The 20279-nt window shown below is 36.5% G+C and overlaps 4 protein-coding genes across 6 annotated transcripts; 2 read left to right on the top strand and 2 right to left on the bottom strand.

Annotated features, from left to right (window-relative positions):
- Nucleotides 1-1053: 1053 nt before the first annotated feature.
- LOC124309579 (cleavage and polyadenylation specificity factor subunit 5) lies at nucleotides 1054-8468 on the bottom strand. Its single transcript, XM_046773310.1, has 6 exons — nucleotides 8269-8468; nucleotides 3102-3302; nucleotides 2763-2826; nucleotides 1691-1856; nucleotides 1451-1565; nucleotides 1054-1242 (listed from the first exon to the last, which is right to left on the bottom strand). Exons 1-6 carry the CDS (start codon nucleotides 8385-8387, stop codon nucleotides 1221-1223), a joined length of 687 nt encoding a protein of 228 aa, XP_046629266.1. The 5' UTR covers nucleotides 8388-8468; the 3' UTR covers nucleotides 1054-1220.
- A 610-nt stretch (nucleotides 8469-9078) lies between these two features.
- LOC124309577 (cyclin-dependent-like kinase 5) lies at nucleotides 9079-11691 on the top strand. 2 transcript variants are annotated; one of them, XM_046773306.1, is made up of 8 exons: nucleotides 9079-9304; nucleotides 9492-9580; nucleotides 9688-9881; nucleotides 10442-10529; nucleotides 10606-10777; nucleotides 11027-11238; nucleotides 11308-11418; nucleotides 11532-11691. In XM_046773306.1, the coding sequence occupies exons 1-7, from the start codon at nucleotides 9268-9270 to the stop codon at nucleotides 11413-11415; spliced, it is 900 nt and encodes a 299-aa protein (XP_046629262.1). In that variant the 5' UTR covers nucleotides 9079-9267; the 3' UTR covers nucleotides 11416-11418; nucleotides 11532-11691. The 2 variants fall into 2 exon arrangements, with proteins under 2 accessions (XP_046629262.1, XP_046629261.1); XM_046773305.1 differs by having other exon boundaries at nucleotides 9080-9304; nucleotides 11308-11691.
- A 300-nt stretch (nucleotides 11692-11991) lies between these two features.
- Nucleotides 11992-14818, bottom strand: LOC124309576 (T-cell immunomodulatory protein). Of its 2 annotated transcripts, none has more exons than XM_046773303.1 (2): nucleotides 14518-14818; nucleotides 11992-14269 (listed from the first exon to the last, which is right to left on the bottom strand). In XM_046773303.1, exon 2 carries the CDS (start codon nucleotides 14248-14250, stop codon nucleotides 12496-12498), a length of 1755 nt encoding a protein of 584 aa, XP_046629259.1. In that variant the 5' UTR covers nucleotides 14251-14269; nucleotides 14518-14818; the 3' UTR covers nucleotides 11992-12495. The 2 variants fall into 2 exon arrangements, with proteins under 2 accessions (XP_046629259.1, XP_046629260.1); XM_046773304.1 differs by having other exon boundaries at nucleotides 14704-14724.
- Nucleotides 14819-14994: 176 nt separating this feature from the next.
- LOC124309575 (bromodomain-containing protein 8-like) lies at nucleotides 14995-20041 on the top strand. Its single transcript, XM_046773302.1, has 3 exons — nucleotides 14995-15197; nucleotides 15869-18915; nucleotides 19622-20041. Exons 1-3 carry the CDS (start codon nucleotides 15179-15181, stop codon nucleotides 19802-19804), a joined length of 3249 nt encoding a protein of 1082 aa, XP_046629258.1. The 5' UTR covers nucleotides 14995-15178; the 3' UTR covers nucleotides 19805-20041.
- The last annotated feature ends 238 nt before the right edge of the window (nucleotides 20042-20279 follow it).

Here is a 20279-nt window from a genome sequence, read left to right as displayed (position 1 = left end):
CGCACGACACAGTGCCGCCTCTCAGCGGTTTTCGAACGTGTTAAGGGGTTGCTACAGTCAGTTTTTACCGACTGCGTCATATGTCCCTTATTTTGGCTTTTATCAAAGACTCCGCGTCGCAATTCAAAAATAAAAAAAAAAAAAAAATAAAAACACGACAGTGGTATTCTACATGCGATTCTGAAATATACCAATATACCTATTTATGTTTCGGGAAACGATAAAAAAACTGACGTGAAGAATAAGAAATCGCGATCACGCTTTCATATTTTTGATGCCATATCTTTATTTTTGTATAAAATCAAAATTCTTTAGTGTGTTGCCGTTCAAAATTGCACGTAGAATAAGTTCGTTATGCCCTTTTCTTGTATTGCAACGCATAGCTTCTGATAATATTCAAAATAGAAGGCATTTGACGCAGTTGGTAAGGACTGATTATAGCACCCTCTTAAATCGCTCCAGGCTTGCCCGATAATTTGGTAAATTGTATTTTCTCGACGGAAATATTTCCACGAATATCAAACTTCGACTAACTGTAATAGTGACTCGAGACGCGTAATTTCTATACTAATTGTAAGCGGACGATCGAAACTACAGCTGGAAAGGCTGTGAGAATGTAGAATGCTTGAGTAAGGCATCCACACTCAAAGTAAAGAAATCGCACCGTGGGTTCTTAAATATCAGGGAATTCGGAATACGGGAATGGCTCATTATTCAACAGGAGTCTGATGAGTCTGATATCAAATGTATAAGAATTTTGGTCGCAGCCATATTACGTTAATTGTATACGCGCGTATTTCAAGTTGAGCTGCACTCTTGCGAGGAAAAACTTATATCCAAACAATTAGAATAATCTGATAGGCACGACTGCAATAATTGTGGTTTCTTAAACTTACCGTGACCGACTCAATTAATAACATGCCGGTAACATAAGACTAAAATATGTAGTGGTGACGAATCTACAATTTTAATCATTACTTCTGGTTTTCGTTGACAATACTCGCACAACATTGAAGGTGGTGGGATTACGAACGAAAAACAATATGACAAGTATTACTTACAAAAATGATTTAATGTTGGGTATGTCGTACTATACAGAGAACTCAGACCTTTCAAAAACTTGCATTCATCATCACATACATACGTAACTTCGTTATCAATGTTGTTCTTGTTAACTTAATTAAAATCCGGCTAATCTCTCAGCCATCGTGCGGTATCGTTCACATGTAAATGAAATTGAATCTGAAATCCATAAAATCATTATTATTTCAATGCTGTATTAAAACGTTACCAATATCGAAGATACATTGAAAAATTAGAATGATTTAAACTTTCATGAATTGGGGCGCTGCTGTGCTACTTTACATTTAATTCCTAGCATTTTGAATCCCAGATGCAAGAAGCTGCATAAAATATCAAGCATTTGGTAATTTATAGATTTATTCTGTACCTGCAAAGTGATTGTGGGAGGGATGAAATTATTGGTCCGTATCCTTGCGAATTGTCATACAGTTCAAACAATGGAGCTGCAACTAACTTGTAATTCTTGGGTACAGCAAATAGAGCTGAAAATTATCAGCAACATCGAAGTTAATAACTTTGGTGGAAAAACGGTAAAGTTAGTTAAAGAATTTCGGTTACTTGGAACAAAACAAACGATATGTTAGCAGAATAGATAAAGTACAAATACCTTTTTCCTGTAATTGTACTAAGAAAAGTCGTTTGTGCTCTTTGGGTTTGGTAATGTGTGGAGGTACGTAAGGATATTGCGGTGGTTCGAAGTTAGGTCGCCACCAATTACCAATCGTATCCTCGATTACCCATTCTTGTTTAACTCCATCTTGCCGCCCAAGAGTCTGCAAATGATTTCACCTTCATTAATGCCAAGTTAGTACCGATGGTTCAAATACCCAAGATTAAATACATTCTTCTTCGTTTTAGTTCACTAAGAACATGGTTACAAAATAATTGTGAATTCTTCATATTTCGTACAACATCATGACAATGTGGAATCAATAAACATTCAACCCATTAAAAAATACGTCTCTTACTTATAAAATATACTCGAGTGACATAGATAATTTAATTTTACGAAAAAGAACCTACTTACAATCGTGTCATTCATATCACATCATAAGTGTAAACAAAAATAATTAGCGTTTTATACAGTTATCTTTCTTTAACATTCCAAAGTCACAAAATAAAACGCATACTAGTGAATATATACAAATAAAGCTAATGCACAACAAATTAAAAATAACAAAGTAACAAGCGTATAACTTAATATCTTTCTGTTCTTTGACAGAATTTTAGTTGCAACCACTGGAAGTAGTTTTTCATCTTTTTTTTTTTATGTTTGTACTAAGCGAAATAGGAGAAATAATTACAGTCTTGAAATCTTCCGTCTTATCTACAATAACGTTGAGACCTGGATTCAAAAGTGAATGATTTAGATACACTTAACAATGTTCTTAGCTAACCAGTGTATATACAATTCTTCCATTCGGTTTACTTCTACTGACATGAAAGTGTCCGGGCATGCAGCACATTGAAAGAAACCATTATCCAACAATATAACGCAGTGTACGAAAACAAACTAATTTGAGCTACAGGCCCGGTTACATCGATTCTACAAACAGGTTTTTACAGAGTCATAGGATTTATTACAGAGGGCTCATCAAATCAGTAGTACAGTCTAACAAATCAAAGTGCTGCTCCTAGCTGCCCGGGAGGGCAGCTTAAGGCGCTGCGCTAACTGTTACCTCTGTGAGGAGCCGTTTCAGGCCCTCTACCTCGTCTTCTCCTGCATTCAACTCGCCACCTGGTCTGCGAACCAATAAAAATTACCATCATTAGTATATAATTCTGTGTTGTCACGTTGTTAAATTTTTTGTACTCATTATTTTCTTTTTAACTTTATATTGTAAAAAATGGACATCTGTAATTTGCAAAACATGATTTTCAATTATTGAATCTGATTGAAATAGTTGGGCAGGAAAAAATGTGGAAATTCGAATTCCCTGCTTTCAGCACACGAGATACTCTAAATATTGGTGATAAGAATGACGCGTGTAGAATATAATTAAAAAAAGAATTCTTACAATTTGAAAAATGTTGTACCAAGCTGGAGGAGCAGTACGTGAGGCAAGCCATGCTCGTGTACCAAGAGGACACCTTCGACGCTACGTCGCATTCCAATTTTGTCAAATTCATCCCTCATTCGCTGAAACCTGGCTGGTACTGACGGGTCTTTCTCAAATAGTGGCTCTTTCGTTCCAAATGTATAGTTTGTCAAAGGATATCTATGATAAATGAGTTGTATTTCTTTGGTTAGGATTATTTTTTTATCTGGATATTGTAACTATTAAGTAAGTACCTAGTTCCAACATCTTGAACTATGCATTCTTGGATATACTGGAAGTAAGAAACTTACAGAGATATTCACAGTATGTTTGATTTACATGAAATTTCTATTGTTACAAATTTTATTTTAAGCATCGAGTACAAAGTGTTGGGGATTGCTTTCTTCTTTTTTTTTTTTTGTATCACGGTCTTTCAAAAGACTGTTCATGTCTGTTCTAAGACTGAATACTTAAAAACTTGAGCTATAGCAAAAATTTCTTTACATAATATACGCATTGCAATCAGTTTTTTTCATCGATTTCAAGCAGGAATAGCTCTATTTTGACGGCATATACATCTGACATAAATATGTGAATAAGGTATCATTAATTAAAATGATGAATTGTGATACTGACTCACACATGCGTCTTCAAGAATGATGTGTGATTTCAATAGCATAATGATAAATCTATTAATGTGGCTCTGAGAAATTTTCATTCATACCCTCATTTGCAAAGGTTCAATTTTCGATCAAACAGATTCAATTTGTAAATTAATAGATTGCAAGTATAATTCTGATTCTCAACTATTCAACAGTGTTTTTTCTATCACGCACAAAATGAAAGTCTACAGAGTACAGTAGTATTCTTTTTTACGAATGAATTCCACTGCGGAAACTAAGGCTTTTTAAGGCAAATACAATACGTAGGACAAACGAATTTTGTCGCAATTTTTCAATTGATTTGATTTTGTTGAATGAATAACTTTTACCTTTCTAGTATGATGTTATTAAAGTTCCATTTTGAATCTACAGATTAACACGAGCAAATGTAATTTTTTCTATACAGATAAACCAGCATAATTAATCTTCTCAGCGCAATTAATTTACCGCTACATGCAAACGTTTATCAATGTTCATAACTAAAGCATTTTAAAAGTTTCATACAAATTTCAATTTGAAGAATCATATCTTGATATTAGATAACCAAAATTTTCATCAGCAAGGCATGTATTTGGTTTATTTAATTTATACTCAAAATATCAAGTAATTTGATGGTGAACAAATTTTTATTTATTTTTTTTTTTTCTATGTCAGACATTTTCCCCAACACTCGTTATATTTTAATTACAATCGATTAAAATTATATAAACAACAATTTACCAGTATTCCTCAAATTCTTTTTTGACGGAAAATATGTTTCGCCGTATTAATTGATCCGAGTGAGCAGAATATTTCAAATAAAATGATGAGAATGTAGGATCTGGGATGTCTACTTTTTACGCATAAAAGAATCTAACAATTAAAATTCTGACGTCACTCAGAAGACCGAATATCATTTCAAAAAGTCAACATCCCATCACCGCACATGGTTGCTACAGCAATTATTAAAAATTCTCTAAATTACTGTATAAGTTTGAGGAGGATAAAAAGCAATATAACAAGAATAAAAGATCACACTTTGAGAAAAACTGATGGATAGATACACTGGAAATGTTTCACAAGATGCGTATACAACTTAAAATAACTATTTATAACACAGAAGAGGAAATATACGTAATTCATTGATAAAAATTATAAGTAATATAAGTTGTTATTTATCACAACTAACGAGTGTTTAACTCTATTTGCAAAATTCTATGCACAATTATTTTTAATATTCTTCTCAATAAAAATTCGTTCGCTTCGGTATGATAAAATTTCATACAAATATCAGAAGCTAATCATTATTTTCCAATTATAGATTTTAATATAAAAGATTAGTGAATAAAAATTGCGTGAAAAAATGTGAACACAGGCTTTGTACCAATTGCCAGTAAACGATCAGATCCAGGCAACTGAAATTTACTCGTTATTTGTCTTTTTTTACATAAAATTTCAGTACTTGGAACAATGTTGGACGAAATTTATTTCATTTAACAAGGGCAAAGAAGTTGGACATAAATTTATCCGAGTATGGACTCTTGCATATTGTTTAAATAAAGCTTCATTCCAAACATAGCAAAATGGTGAATAATTGAAAGTTTCATTCGAAAGTAGGAACGAGGAATTTTAGGACGCATGAGCGTTGAGTGCAGACGCTAAATTGCCGGTTGATCATACACCAATAATTGATGGGAAGCCTCTCACATGTATAATAAGTGAAATGTGCATGAAAAAGGTGAGCAAATAAAATTTAAAAGCACCTGACTAATGATACGAAAATAAATATAGCGACGACTGTGAGAGACATTTTGGCCTTTAGCTTAATGCAGTGAATAAACCACATCAATAGTTATTGCTTGTGACTGTATTCTTACTTGGGCTGTTGTTTGCAAATTTTTTGTTACTCAGAAAAAAAAGAAGAAAAAAAAAAAAAGCATTAAAAAATATACATTATTTTAGTAACATTATATTAATGTCCATTCAGTCATAGTTTCACGTAAAGCGTACACTGAACTTTGATAAGCTATCGTAAACTTTTACAATGAAAATATATAATTGATGCATTAGGTTGTTGGATGATTATATAACAGAGTGGCGTGGTAAGTCGCTAGTTAATGAGTAAAAAAGAAATAAAAAAAATGTAATTAGTTCACATTTAATTAGCATATTCTGAAATCCGACAATAGATATTCCACATATAAGACCAACTACGATTTTTCACAGTCATTTTCCAATTCCTTATTCAAGGAACAATCGCAATGATCGCATCGATATCTAGATTACCATTGCAAATGGTAGTTTGAATAAAATTCGATATAAATTAGAAGCAATTTATTGAAAATCGATGCTAAATATATGTTCGAGTATTGAAGTGTTTCATTTTTATAGCTCTCTATGCCATATAAATTATATTTTAATGTAGCTCTCTGTCGTCGCAAAACTTTTCTAATCACATTGCGTAGACGAAAAATTGATGCACCATGGTAATGGCAATGCAAAGATAATAAAATTATATCAATTCATACATATAACATTCGATGATATAATTATTTCTTTGGGATTATTCACACGCAAAGAAATGCATTAAATTTAATGCTGAAATGGCAAAGCCTCTAACAACATCAAACAAATAGTGAACATAAATTCATTTCACGCACATTGCAGGCATCCCTACATTCGTAATTATTTGAAATTTTAATCGGAAGTTGGTTATTGTTTTTTTTTTTTTTTTCAAATGTAGTTGTCAATGTTTCAGCTTACAATTAATCAATAATCACTGTCATTGCGGTACATAAATATCAACAATTTGTATGTTATTGTTGTGACTTGGTAAAGTTCTATCAGTTACAATGATTATAAATGAAACTAAATTGTCTCGGTTATTGCAGTATTACATAACGAGGTTCCGTAAAATGTAGCGACAAGATCGAAAAGACTTACTCTTAAACTAAAGTCACCTAAAACTGCTTAGACAAACGTAAATGAATATATACATCTTAATGTTTCACAAACGAAAGTCTTTTAACAAATGATTTCTTATCGTACTGTCCTTTCATTTAAGTGATGAAAAAATGTGTGAAAATTGATGATGTTTCAGATCGGGCAATTGCAAGAAAAGAATATCAGAGATTGAGTTTGCAAATTCCTACAAACAAATGATTTATAATATTCCATGACGCATCGCTATCCTTAGATTTGAATTTTACAATGGCATTACATTGAAATTTAAGATTCCTAAACATAGGCTGTTTTTGACAACAAAATAACACTAATTGTTGCCGTTCAATCTTTCTTTTTAAACGATATTACAAGTTTCACGGCCTTTTGAACATAAATATAGCTAGTTGAGTAATAACATTTATGAAAACCAAAGTTATTTAGCGAGTGAGGAATTTTTGAGCAGAAAGAAAATATTTGTAATTTATTTGAACATTTTTCATTTCTTTTCTTCTATAGTATTTGAAATTGGGGACAGTTTTGAAAGAGGCTAATTTTCTCTGGGAAAAAAAAACATGTGTAATACAATATGACTGATATTAAAAGAAATTTTCACGGCGTTGATTCTTTAACCATTTGAAATGTCCGGCAAGCGTTTTACAGCTAAATGTCTAAAGCATATAGATTTCACCAGGAATTCTGAAAAATTTGAAAATTGAAGAAAATACTACTCTAGGCTGCGTGTACTTTGACGCTAGATAGAAAATGAGAATATATTTTTTTAAATCACTGTAAACCAACGTTCTGTTGAATTGCAAAGAAGTTATCAGAGAGCATTGTTTGAAAATTCTAAATTTTTCATCAACCAAATTTTACTTCGAGTCCCTAAAAAGTCACGTAAGAGGGCAGGTCAATATTGATGCCTGTAAAACTAAGATAATTACATGTTGTATAGCATAGTGAATTACTAGAAAAATTATTTTCTGCCATTATTTCTGTACTCTTCATATGTGTTTACATATAATATTTCTGACCCGGTGATACGATTGGTTCTTAATCGGAGCTAATTTATATTCAAGGATGCATTTCGTATAAGTGATTCTATTGAATTAAAGCACGGACATTTCAAACGAGTAGCAAATGGGAATTATTTCGAAACAAGTGTATCATCTATTAATCAGCTTAAAGTAATCAAAGTTCCGCATTGGCGGAAGTGTTTACAATGGCAGTCAATATTCAACACTCTCTTACAGAAAAGAACAGCGATATATCTAAATCGACCAACACAGAGTGACGCTCCCTGTACAATCAACGAGTAGTGACTGAGGAAGACGATCGTTTCTAGGGAGAAAGAGAGCGTAATAAACGTTAATAATTCGAAGATTGGCGCAGCGAATGAAACGGCGTTAGAATCCTGACGTTTTCACAGGTAAATTAGATTTTGTCAAAGTAAGTATCATTAGCGTCGTCGACAAGCCGGCCATGTCCGTTTCACACCGAGCTGAGGTGGAAGTGTTTTTAACGATTAATTAAGGTTCGATAAACACATTTAGATATTCACTTACAAGTTGACCGTTCTGTTGATGGTTACTGATTGATTTGTGACCACTTTCCCTTCAAAGGAGCTATTACTTGCCCTTCTTGGCCACCCACTGCCCTTTACCTGAGTTGTTGCCATCGCCATTTTTATTTGAAAACTGCTTCGTACTCAATGGTTCGATCCGATTCCTCTCTTCTGCCGTGCGTCAACCTGCCACACGAAGTGTGTACTTGGGGTGCGTTCCGATATTGGCTCCCAGTGATGTCAACAATCTTTTATCTCTTTTGTGCTACCAAGTTCGTGAGTAGCTCTGTCTCTGTCCTAGGGAGTTTTTAGCGTTGCCAGCGAATTTTGGAACGCACTCTTGATTGGCCAACCAATTACTCGCTAATGGAGTTTTCAACTGGCTGCACTGCGAATAATTCCTCCAGTTTTCAAAATCTGTATAGGAATGATTCTTTGGTTCATGTTAAATTAATCGAGTTACGGCTTCAGACGCTCTACGATTGTTGTTTGGATAATATTTTGGTATAAACCATAACGTCTTTATAATCTAGTGGTTAGATATTTGATACTGTTGATTAGACAACACGCTTGTTGGCTTGCAGTCCCTGTCTTGTTTACAAGGTCATACGACGTGATACGCATTATCTATAACACGGCTCTATACTCCGTGTTTTCAAATAATATTATTAGTCAATTTTAGCACTAATACAATGATATTATAGTCTTTATGGTTCGAGAATTTCTTCGGGTTACAATATTTTTCCGATCGGATGTTAAACTGGCTGCACCGAGTACACGCTGAGTGGGATTTCCCTAGTTGTTCCCTAGCGCACTCAATACAGCCAGTTGAAAATGCTGTCGGGCTTGGTTTTGCTGCTGTGATCCACAAATCCTCCACCCGGGCTGCAGCGCTAACCATAAACCATCTCGATGCCATGAGAGAGAATTAGGATTAGATAAAAAATAAAATAAATACCATAAATACGCCGTCAAACGCGTTGACACAGTCAGTGAAAATATGCAAAAATATGAGAAGCTAGAAAAAATCGGGGAAGGTACGATTTGGAACTTAATACTCATTTCACACATGTGGAAAAACAATTTGTCAACTTTTAAAACTATAAATCAGTCTACGAACAATAGAAACAAATGAACGTAATCTCATTGTCAGAAATTGACAGTATCGAACTACTCCTGACCGGTGGTACGTTTATATTAACGGTTTTCTTATATCTAATACAGGAACATACGGTACCGTATTTAAAGCGAAGAACCGTGAAACGCACGAAATCGTAGCTCTGAAAAAAGTCCGGCTAGATGAAGATGATGAAGTAAGTGAACACAAACCGAGCAATTATTTAGCAATCAAAGAGGTATTATTTCCAACTCCATTTAAGCTGTTTGAAAGGTTTTACTTAATTTCATTCCAATTCTTTAGGGTGTTCCATCCTCTGCCCTACGAGAGATTTGCCTCCTCAAAGAGTTGAAACACAAGAATATTGTTCGTCTGTACGACGTTCTTCATAGTGACAAAAAACTGACTCTAGTCTTTGAGCATTGTGATCAAGACCTTAAGAAGTATTTCGATAGTCTTAACGGAGAGATTGACTTGGATGTCGTCAAGTCATTTCTGTAAGTGTCTTCATTTTCAAATTTGGTACGTTTCAGGATATTTGGTCACATCGTAGGAGATAAAAACTCGTAAAGTCTGAAAATGTTTGACTGATAAAATATCGCCACGTATGCAACTTTTAAAACCTGCGCTATGAATTTTCGGAATCGCGTACTTTCTGATTGTAATAAATATTTAGTAACTGCGTTAATTTAATATATGTCACCGTATTACTGCATACATTACGCTTTTATATTTTCTAAATTTCTTCAGAATTGTGCAGTGAAATCAGTGAGAATTTTTTAAATGTTTCAAATTTTTTTTTATAAATTTTTTTAATAAAACTGTTGTTGACCGTTGGTCAATTTTCCATAAGGATATATGTTGAAATCTTGAAACCCTTCGATCAACTAACCTAAGAAACGGGATAGACGGTTGATTCAAAATTTGATAGGCTGACTGAGCACAAGTGTGGTAAGTATTTGTCTAAATTAGTTATAATGATGGTATTTTTGTCTAATTCTAAAAATACACTTCGTCCCAACGAGTCTTTCTTTAAAAATGGTCTTGTTGCCTTTAGGTACCAGTTATTGCGTGGATTGGCGTTTTGCCACAGCCACAATGTTCTTCACAGGGACCTTAAACCACAGAATTTGCTTATTAACAAGGTACAACGAGTTCGTGTTCTTAAAGCTAGTCAGTTTTTATGCATGTGTTCCATGTTAATATTCCTCGATACTTTAGAACGGAGAGCTGAAATTAGCCGACTTTGGATTGGCTAGAGCCTTTGGAATACCAGTAAAATGTTACTCTGCAGAAGTAGTAACTTTGTGGTACCGTCCACCAGATGTCTTGTTCGGAGCAAAATTATACACGACATCCATAGACATGTGGAGTGCAGGGTGTATATTTGCTGGTAAGTCGTTACTTGTTGGTAAAAATTTGCACAGATCGTGCCAATTATCAACTTGGATAAGTAATTTTCAACTTGAAGTCCGAATAGTGGCAGCGGTAAATCTTATTAAAAATATCTGATAAAATGGATCTCCTTTTGAAAAATTGTCAAATGTTTGAAATCACGATAAGCTTCATATTGTTTGATATGGTATTGAACAAATTGTTGGTCAATTGCTTAATAATGAACCCACGAATCATTATCGCATAGAATTAGCAAATGCTGGCAGACCACTATTTCCGGGGTCAGACGTTGAGGATCAGTTGAAACGAATTTTTAAAATGCTGGGCACTCCGACTGAAGAAACATGGCCCGGGTTAACTACATTGCCTGATTATAAATCGTTCCCTCCATATCCAACATTAGGTGGATTACCCCAGTTTGCGCCAAAGCTAAACTCTAGAGGCAAAGATTTGCTGCAGGTAATTTTAAACTGAATCCGCTGATCAAGTTGTGAATTACTCAATTTACAACACCTTTTTCTTTTTCAGAGATTATTAGTTTGTAACCCAGCACTACGTCTATCTGCTGACGAGGCGATGGCACACTCGTACTTTGCCGATTTAAATCCAGCTGTGAAGAACGATCGCTGTCAATAGCTGGTTGGCTTTATTTACGATTCATATTCTTGACACTCCAGTAATGATATATTTATTATATATGAACGTACAATAATCTAGTTATGTGTAATAGTACAATGTCTTGTGTTGTTTAGGTATTCCAGCGTGTGGACGTGTGTGTGTGAGTATATATGTGTTTCTCTGCACATATATCTAATGTAAGTGCGTATGCATATTATTTATGAATATACAATTATAGTTAAGGTATAACATAATAAGTGAATAAATCTTTAATTTTACTGTTGTTCAATTTAATCATTCTCATGTTCCCTTTTTTTCACACTCAAATAAAAACATTTTTTTTTTTTGAAAAATGACGCTAATGCTAAGCAAACAGCTACAAATAAATACAAAACAAAAAGCGCGATTTCACTTTTAGAATTGGTTGCAAATATTTAAGTTGATCTACATCAAAATAGCTAGGAACTTGCAGTAATCATAATTTTCATTTGTTATCTTTCTGAAATGCCAGTAGAGAATCAGTATATACTCTGTTAAAATTTTCAAATAATGAATATAACAAGGAACATGACAGATACACTCTCAACAATGAAAAACGAATAAAATAAATTTATTATAAATCTTGACTATATCACATGTATATATATGTACATTTTTCTGTTGAAAGAAACATATTTCAACTGTCATCCTCGTATACATATTACAGGCGACTAAATGAACGAAATAAATGACGACTACAAATAACACTTCAAAAAAATATACAAAAGTTTCGTATCGCGTTTTAACGTGCGTTGGTTATCAGAAACAAAAACATCTTTTGATGGAATATACAGTATAAGTTATGTAAAACCGAAATTTTAGAGGCCTAAAATTTGTGACAAGATCCCTTCTTTCCGAGTAACTTTTTTGCCCAATCTCGGTTTCGGCATATTTTTATTACCCTTGTTTTTGCATCCCTCATAAGAAGGAAACTTAAAACAGTCTTGGCAATTCATTTAGTTACATGTATAATTCCGTTCTACAGGATAAAGTATGTTTTAAATTAGAAATATATATTTTAGTGAGAACTTAAGCTGAATTAACAGTGATAAAAGCTTATTACATAGCATCAAAATGGAATCTGTGTGCCTCCTGAAGTTTTTCAATTTTATCCTCTCTCCTTTCTTTCCAATATAGTCCAAAAATTATGGCAATAATCAGAGCGCAAGTTGCAGTCAATGCAGCAACGCTCAATAGGATCAGTTTACTGGGTGTTACAAATAACTGAACTTTCCATCTAGAAGGTTCAGAGATTGGCGTCGGAATCACGACCATCTGGGAATTGGGAATAATTTGTGTCCATTCTCGGGACTTGTTGCTCAACCCTATTGTGAGGGTATCAATAAAATTTGGAGTGCGACCCAACCCAAACGTTGAGTATGGCAAATTGAGGGAGAAGTGTGCGCTCTGCGGTAATTGTGCCGCTACTGCCATGCGCATACTTCCATCCTGTGTCGTCGTTTTGTAAGCGATCGATGGGCCTGGTAGATTTGTGCCATAGGTTCGTTTCTTCTTGCCAAGTGTTCCAGGCGTGATGGGATACAGGCTGTTCGATAACCCAGTCAAAACCATGACTTTAACAAAATTAGCATCGTAGTCCAAGCTATTTTTGAACGCCAGAGTTCGGTATTCATTTCCCTCTTGCTCTACCAAAATCACGTCCAATATGCCATCTTGATAAAAATCATAGAAGACAGCCATAACTGTTTTGTTGTTCAAGGGATTCAGAGCTGTCCATTGTACAGAAAATTTTCGACTAAACTCTTTACAGTTTGTGCAAGGTACGTTCTCAAGCAAGAATGTTCTGGGCTCAGATTCTGAGGCAACTGTCAAAGTTGCCAGTAAATCTGGGTACCCATCCATGTTGAAATCGCCGCCTCTCAGAGTTATTGTATCCGTGTAACGCCGCCCATTAGGTTTACAGAAACCCCAGTCAATGTTGTCAGGATCTTTGAAATCTACTTGTAAATTGTGCCACCCATTTGAGTGTATCATAATAGTGCTGTTCTTGCATGCGGCATCATAACATGCGGGTAGAATCAGGTCCATTTTGCCAGTGAGCTCGACGTCCAAGAATAAAGATTGACCAACGACGGCAAAATTATGCGGCAAGCTGATGTTTTGATGAAGAGTGAAGTTCTCCTCGCTTCCCAGCCAAATTTCAAATCCATTCTCCGTTGTTATAAATAAATCAGGCATAAAATCGCCATTGTAATCTAGAAACGCGTTGGAATGTGGTTTTCTTATGAGCGCAAAGTTATCCCCATTTTTAGATTGCATTTTTACAACTGCTGGTGAAGTTCTATTCTTATTAAATATCCAAAATGTTCTTGTTTGATTTGCATCAAGTCCAAACAAATCAATAATCATGTCTTGGTTGTAATCGATGGCTAACGGCTGTCCAAACATCACAATTACTGGATTCGACTCAGGTGTACAATTCAACTGCCCGTTTCTGCCCCACAAAATGTGTCCGTAGGTTAGACCGTCCTTTATCGTTGTTACGAAAACATCCATAAATGCGTCACCATCAAAATCCCCAGGCACAATGCTGGTCACTGAATTATTAAAGGTACACTTTAAGCCTACCCCAGGCCTCAGGAGAGGCTCTTGCTCGGCTGCCAGCATAATTTCAACGGATTTACCATCCGTGTCGATCACAAATACATCCGTCAATTCGTCAGAGTTGAAATCGCCAAACGCTGCAGGCATCTTGTCCAAAATTTTTCCATATACCGTTGATGTTATGTCGCTGCATCGTGCGATAATTAGAAAATTCGAGATGAGGTAAACAAATAAAATTGCCTGGCCCATTTCGATAGCTTTACATAGTCTGCAATGAAAAAAAGATACGCAGTAATGAGTCATCTGCTTATTTAATTTCTTTTCAGTTTGTGGTTTCTATGCCCATCTAAGCTATTTACATTTTATTGTAATTCTGTCAATTGTATGTCACAAGTTTTACTTGCTATGCGAAGCATATGTAAGTATCAAGGAGGCAGGTGAATTATGTTTACTCGATAAACATAAAACACATTTTTATCAGAGGTTAGAACTTCTCGATATTTTACATATTCTCACCTAGTGGAGATGTCAAGATGTTGTATTTCTTGATTTCTGAAGATCAAAGACAATTGCGAATTTTGTTGCAAACAGGAATACAGCTGTCCCTTGTATTTCCTTATTCAAGTATACAATATTCTATAAATGGGTACTGCATAGTTCTTAAATGGACTTTTGTCATACTCAATTGTCAAAATAACACACCCAGGTACATGTAATCGAAACAGCCGTCCGGAAAATGATCTATGTATGTATGTACGTCTTTTTCTATCTCGTTGATTTTGAAGGACATGTATAGTTTAAAACAGCTTCGACGTTGCCACTACAGCACAATTTAACTAAATCTAGTGCTTTTTTTATAACGAAAATAGGGGATTGCCTGCAGTGTTCTGAATTCTTTCAATCATCTTGTATCTCTTTTACACTATCAAGTCGACCATTGGCTCTCTCTCTCTCTCTCTGTCTTACAGAGTTCTCGCGCATCAGTCTGCGCAACTTCAGCACTGGGCTGTATTCTGTGTGGTTGCATTAGTGTATTGTATTTCCCGGTGGTGAATGAAAACTGAGAAGTGCACGAAACTGAACGAGAATTGCGGTACGCTTTGTATCAAAACATGAATGACCAAGAAACTCAGTGAATTGTTAATGAGACACACATGTAAGAACAACTAGTAGCAACATGGCATCTGCACAGGACAGTAAGTTATCGCCTAGACTCTGTATATTCACTAATTTTGCCGTTTGGTTTACTCACAGTTTTTAGGTTAGAGTACACAAACGACTTATTATTCAACTGTGTACGGTGATTTCACGGTTTTATTTGTCACAAAACACTGATTAATCCTAGTATTTGTTTCTCCGAAATCATTTACACTAAATTTACAGATGGAGATTTCCACGCGAAACCGATTTTATTTGTGTATTGCAAACATAACCACAATATCATTCGAATTGGATGACAAAGGCGATTGATACGACTTTACCAAGCTTTTATTTTTAACTGTATTCCAAATTGGACTGATGTTTCGAGAATCTTTATATTTTCCAGGTTCAAGCCGTAGTTATAGACAACCATTTCTCCTTTCAGTTTTTTTACTCACACATATTTTGGCAACAAAATTTTTAAATCTCTAATTTTCACACACCAACAAGTTTTTCTTGTATTTCTAAAGCATTGCCAATCATCACTGCAGAGAATCAATGTATCTATGTAAGAAATTAAACATGATAATCATTGGAGACATGCTTGAAAGTACAATTTATTTTTGGAGATACTTGCCGAGCTTAGTTAAATGGATTGCTGTTCTTTTTATTCCTTTCCTTTTTATTCCATTATTCCTCAACTATTAATAAATTATTGCAATCGTAGGGATGAAAGTAAAACGTGTTCCGTACGATACATGGAGCACAAGAGAGCAGCTATGCTTGGCTGCAAGCGTATTGTATTCTGGGGAGAATGTTCAGAATTGGAAGGCCGTGTCCGAATCATTGGAGCCGTTTGCTGAAAAAGAAGCATTGCGACCACCTGATTGGTTTTCTCAAAAGTCTTGTGCCGTTCAATATTCACACTTGTTGGAAACAGCGGATACTCCGAAAAGGAAAAAAAGGGAGAGCGGAGAAACGCAAGCTGAATCCATAGTGAATCGATTAACACAGGAAAGAATTGCGGAACTGAAACAAATTCTTGCGTTTCAAAGAGACGAATATCAACAGCTCAAAGCGGAAGTAAACCTTCTAAAATGCGGCCCCTTATCCGACGATAAGCTGCAGAAAATGTGGCAAGTCATCGAACAAGAAGAACGGGAACAGGAGCAAAAAGTCAGAGCATACGCCGCATGGCTAACCAAACGACAACAAAAGCAAGAATCTATGATAACACCGCTACCACCTGTACAACGAAAAGCGGTAGACAGTGTGATGGAAAACCACGATGCTTCTGTATCGGAGTCATCGAATAATGACGAGGATGAAAAGAAACGAGGGGGCAGATCGCCGCTCCTGACAAGCTTATTAAAGTCCACCAGCCCAACGACTCAAGTACAAACACCACCGACGCCAACAAAAGCTAGCTCCCCTACCATAGCCAGTCTCCTAGTTTCGAGTCCAAAGGTCCCGAGTTCCCAGCTAGATCGTGGTCTGGTACAAAACGTTTCTTCCCAATTGCAGCAGTTGGTCTCTACCGCAATAGCAAACGCGCCACCCGAAAGACCTTCAGCTGGTGCGCCAACGCTTTCTATGCTTTTGGAATTGCCGGCAAATCCACAGCGAGGATCGTTACCAAACTTGCAACCATCCTCTACGGTAACAACGCAGCTTAGTATGCCTCCCGAAATTCATTCTTCTCTACCAACCAACGCACCGTCAACATCCGAAGGCGTTTTACAAGTAATCAATCCTCCACCGCCGGTATCGGTATCTCAGAATATCCCAGTAACAGAGAGTATGGTACAGATAATAGACCATATAGACGAAGTTATTGGGAAGGATATAATGGCCGACGTTATTGACAAAGATGAAATAAACGAAATCATTGGAGATATTGAGGAGTTGATCAAAGAGGAGATCACTTCAAGCCCAAGAACGAACGAGACTCCACCCACGGCCACTGTTGTGGAACCATTGACTGTACAAACGGTTCAAGAAACTGTCTCAAAGCGTCCCGAACCTCGCCCGAAACCTCGTCCAGAACCTCGGAACGTCGATGAGCCAGTATCATTGTCGGATTCACCTGAAAGTGAACTAGCAATAGAAGATATTGATTCAAGTACGTCAAATATCGCGGAAATCATTGGAACCGTAGCTGTTGAATCTACGGAGTCGAAAATAATGGTCACTTGCCAATCGCCGAAGGTTGAGGAGAAAGCCAAATCAGAGGCTGGGGATGCGGATGAGGAAAACATGGGTAACGAATCGTTAGCAGAGGAACTTCGGAATTCCCCTTATGAAGGAGACGATACTACCGAAGAAGTGGAGTTGAGTCCCAAAAGCGAAGGAAAAGAGTCTGAAAGCAACGAAAACACGCCGACGGATACAAAAGGGTCGGAAGACCGGAATATGGAGAAGAGTGCCACACCAGAGGTGACGGAAGATGCGATAAAGGAAGAAACTGACCTCATCGAAGCTGAGAAGGATACAACAAGCGACAGTACAAGTGATGAGAAAGAGCCTGTTCAGGAATCGGAGATTAAACAAGAACCGCAAATAGATCAACTGGAAATGGATCTTGCTGAGATAACCGGGGACCCACAAGACAAATCGGCTGAGGCAGCGCCCGCCAGTGTATCGTCCGAAACTTCAAACGACGGAGCTAGTGCAGAGGAAGCGGAGAAATCTCAGGACATAAGTCTGATTTTAGAAGATGACGAAAGTTCGCAAGGGTCGCAAAACAAGGACAAAACACCTCCGCAAGAACAGGTATCAGATATGGTGGACACTTTTGAGTCGTGTCCTGAGGAATCCACCGTTTCAACCGAGGAGGAACCTGATGTGGTGGTAAAAGTCACCGAGAACGTGCCAATCGTCATGGACGAATCAACAACTGAGTCCAAGGACAATGTTTCGGAAGAAATGGAAAAGGAAGAAGACAAGAAGGAGAGCTTTAAAGACTCTATCGACGTGATAGTTCATCAAGTCAACGACAAGGAGGCAGAGGTAGGCGGCGTATCAGGGACTGATCCAAATCCTCCTGCTATACCGGAAGCTGTGGAGGTTGTGAAAGAAGAAGCAGCAGATGTTCCGGAGCCCACGAAGACCGAAGAGTCAACATTGAAAGAGGAGGCAGAGAAAACGGTTATTGAGAAAACTATGGAAGCAGAAGAACAAAACAAAATTAAAGTCGAAATTGATGCAGAATCTGTTACGGAGAAGAACGAAGAGGTGGCAAGAGACAATGAAATGCCAGAGGATAAACCGGAAATAAAAGAAACCTTGGAACCTGAACCAGATGTCAAAAAAGAGCCGGTCACTGGAATCGCAGACGATGGAGACCTTGACGAGGAGGAATCTTCGTTGAGTAAATTGAGTGGTGGTCGCACCATGAAAACCTACTCCAAGAGGCCGGTTGTTACGATAGACAGTGAACCAGAGAATGAAGGAAGTGGGGAAGGCGCCGATTACCGTGCTTGGAAGAAAGCTGTTATGTTGGTATTTAATAGACTGGTCACACACAAATATGCGTCTGTATTTCTGAGGCCCATCACGGAAGATCAAGCGCCGGGTTATCATTCGGTCATTTTCCGTCCTATGGATTTGTCAACCATTAAAAAGAACATTGACAATGGAACCATCAGGTCTACAATGCACTTCCAGCGAGATGTTATGCTGATGTTCCAAAACGCCATTATGTACAACAAACAGGATACATTTGTCTACAAAATGGCTGTTTCCATGCAAGAAGAATGCTTGCAACACATGCAGGTGTGTTTACAAAAATATTGTATTAACCTGTTTTTGGTATTAGTCAAAGCTTAAGGGGATATAGATATATACGAGCAGACAGCTGCAAAAGCAGGTAAATTTTGGGGATTTATATCTCTACAATTCTCTATTCTCAACATTCGAGTTTTGTTTCTTTATTGAATAAAAAAAATGATCAACAATGAGTGAAAAATCGAATCTCAACTTCAAATGGTCGCCATTTTGCCGGAAAAAAGAATTTCGAAGGGTGTTGCGATGTTGTCAAGTTTAATGTGGAATGATGCATAACTATGCGAAGTAATTGAGAGTACGAGTTACCTATCTTATGCTGTTCCAGAAGAGAGAAAATACTTAGAATCAAAAGAAAGTTTCAAAAGAGGATTTGTTCTTTAAAATCAGTACGTGTCGTACAGCATTCCAATCAACGGCGATAAATTCAATTCCAGATGTAAATATTCAGTTTAAAAAAATATCTTGCAAAGTCTCTTCTCGGTCAAAAATAAGAAAATGACTTATCTTTACAACTGACAAATATTGGATAGACTAATGCTTGGCAGTCAGCCATAACACTCAACACGGTAGTATTTCTGTGCATGTATCTCTGACTTGGATTTGGCACGGGAGTAACCCACGCCATGAATCATTTTTATTTGAAGCCTGGAAACTTGAGATCACTGATTTAGTGCTTTATTTTGCCTTTCGACAGATATTAGTACAAGTCACCGGCGAGGGACCGTTTAGAAGAGAAACAAGAACAGCTGCTAGCAGTAGTAGCGATTTTGGCGATTCGTCTGCAAAACCGCAGCGAAAAAGAAGTCACATAACTCCTAGCCCACATGACTCTGACAGTGCACGCACTAAGAAACGAAGAAAATCGGAGAACGATTAATACGTTCAAACAGTCAAGTGCCGATCTGTTGCTTGATAATGTTTCACGTATATCGTGTTGAAATTCCTTTCACCAACTTGTGGACAAAGTTGATAGCTTGCGGCCGATTGAAGGTACAAAAACATTATCGGGAAAATTGCACTGTCCACAGTACTGCAAGGTGTTAAAGTGTAATACGCCTCATGGACAATATGTCACAGCTGTATATACCATAATATAGAAGAATTATCTCCACAACTTGTGTTACATTTTTTATTGATTCATAATATTCTGATGTCAGCCGTCGAAAAAGGATTTTTCCTCATTAATATGAACCATGGATATTTCAATTATTTCAATACTTGTGAAAATTATGAAAGCGTACTTACATTGATTCGAATTCTGGCCAACGATTTTCGTGATTTTTTCTATTGCATCGAATGCTTCTAAAACGGAACGAGGTAATTGTGAAGTGAAGAAATTCCATCTCTACATA

The sequence above is a fragment of the Neodiprion virginianus genome, chromosome 7, assembly GCF_021901495.1.
Source record: "Neodiprion virginianus isolate iyNeoVirg1 chromosome 7, iyNeoVirg1.1, whole genome shotgun sequence".
Taxonomy (NCBI): Eukaryota; Metazoa; Arthropoda; class Insecta; order Hymenoptera; family Diprionidae; genus Neodiprion; species Neodiprion virginianus.
The sequence above is the reverse complement of the archived record's forward strand: the minus strand, read 5'-3'. Positions and strand labels throughout refer to the sequence as shown.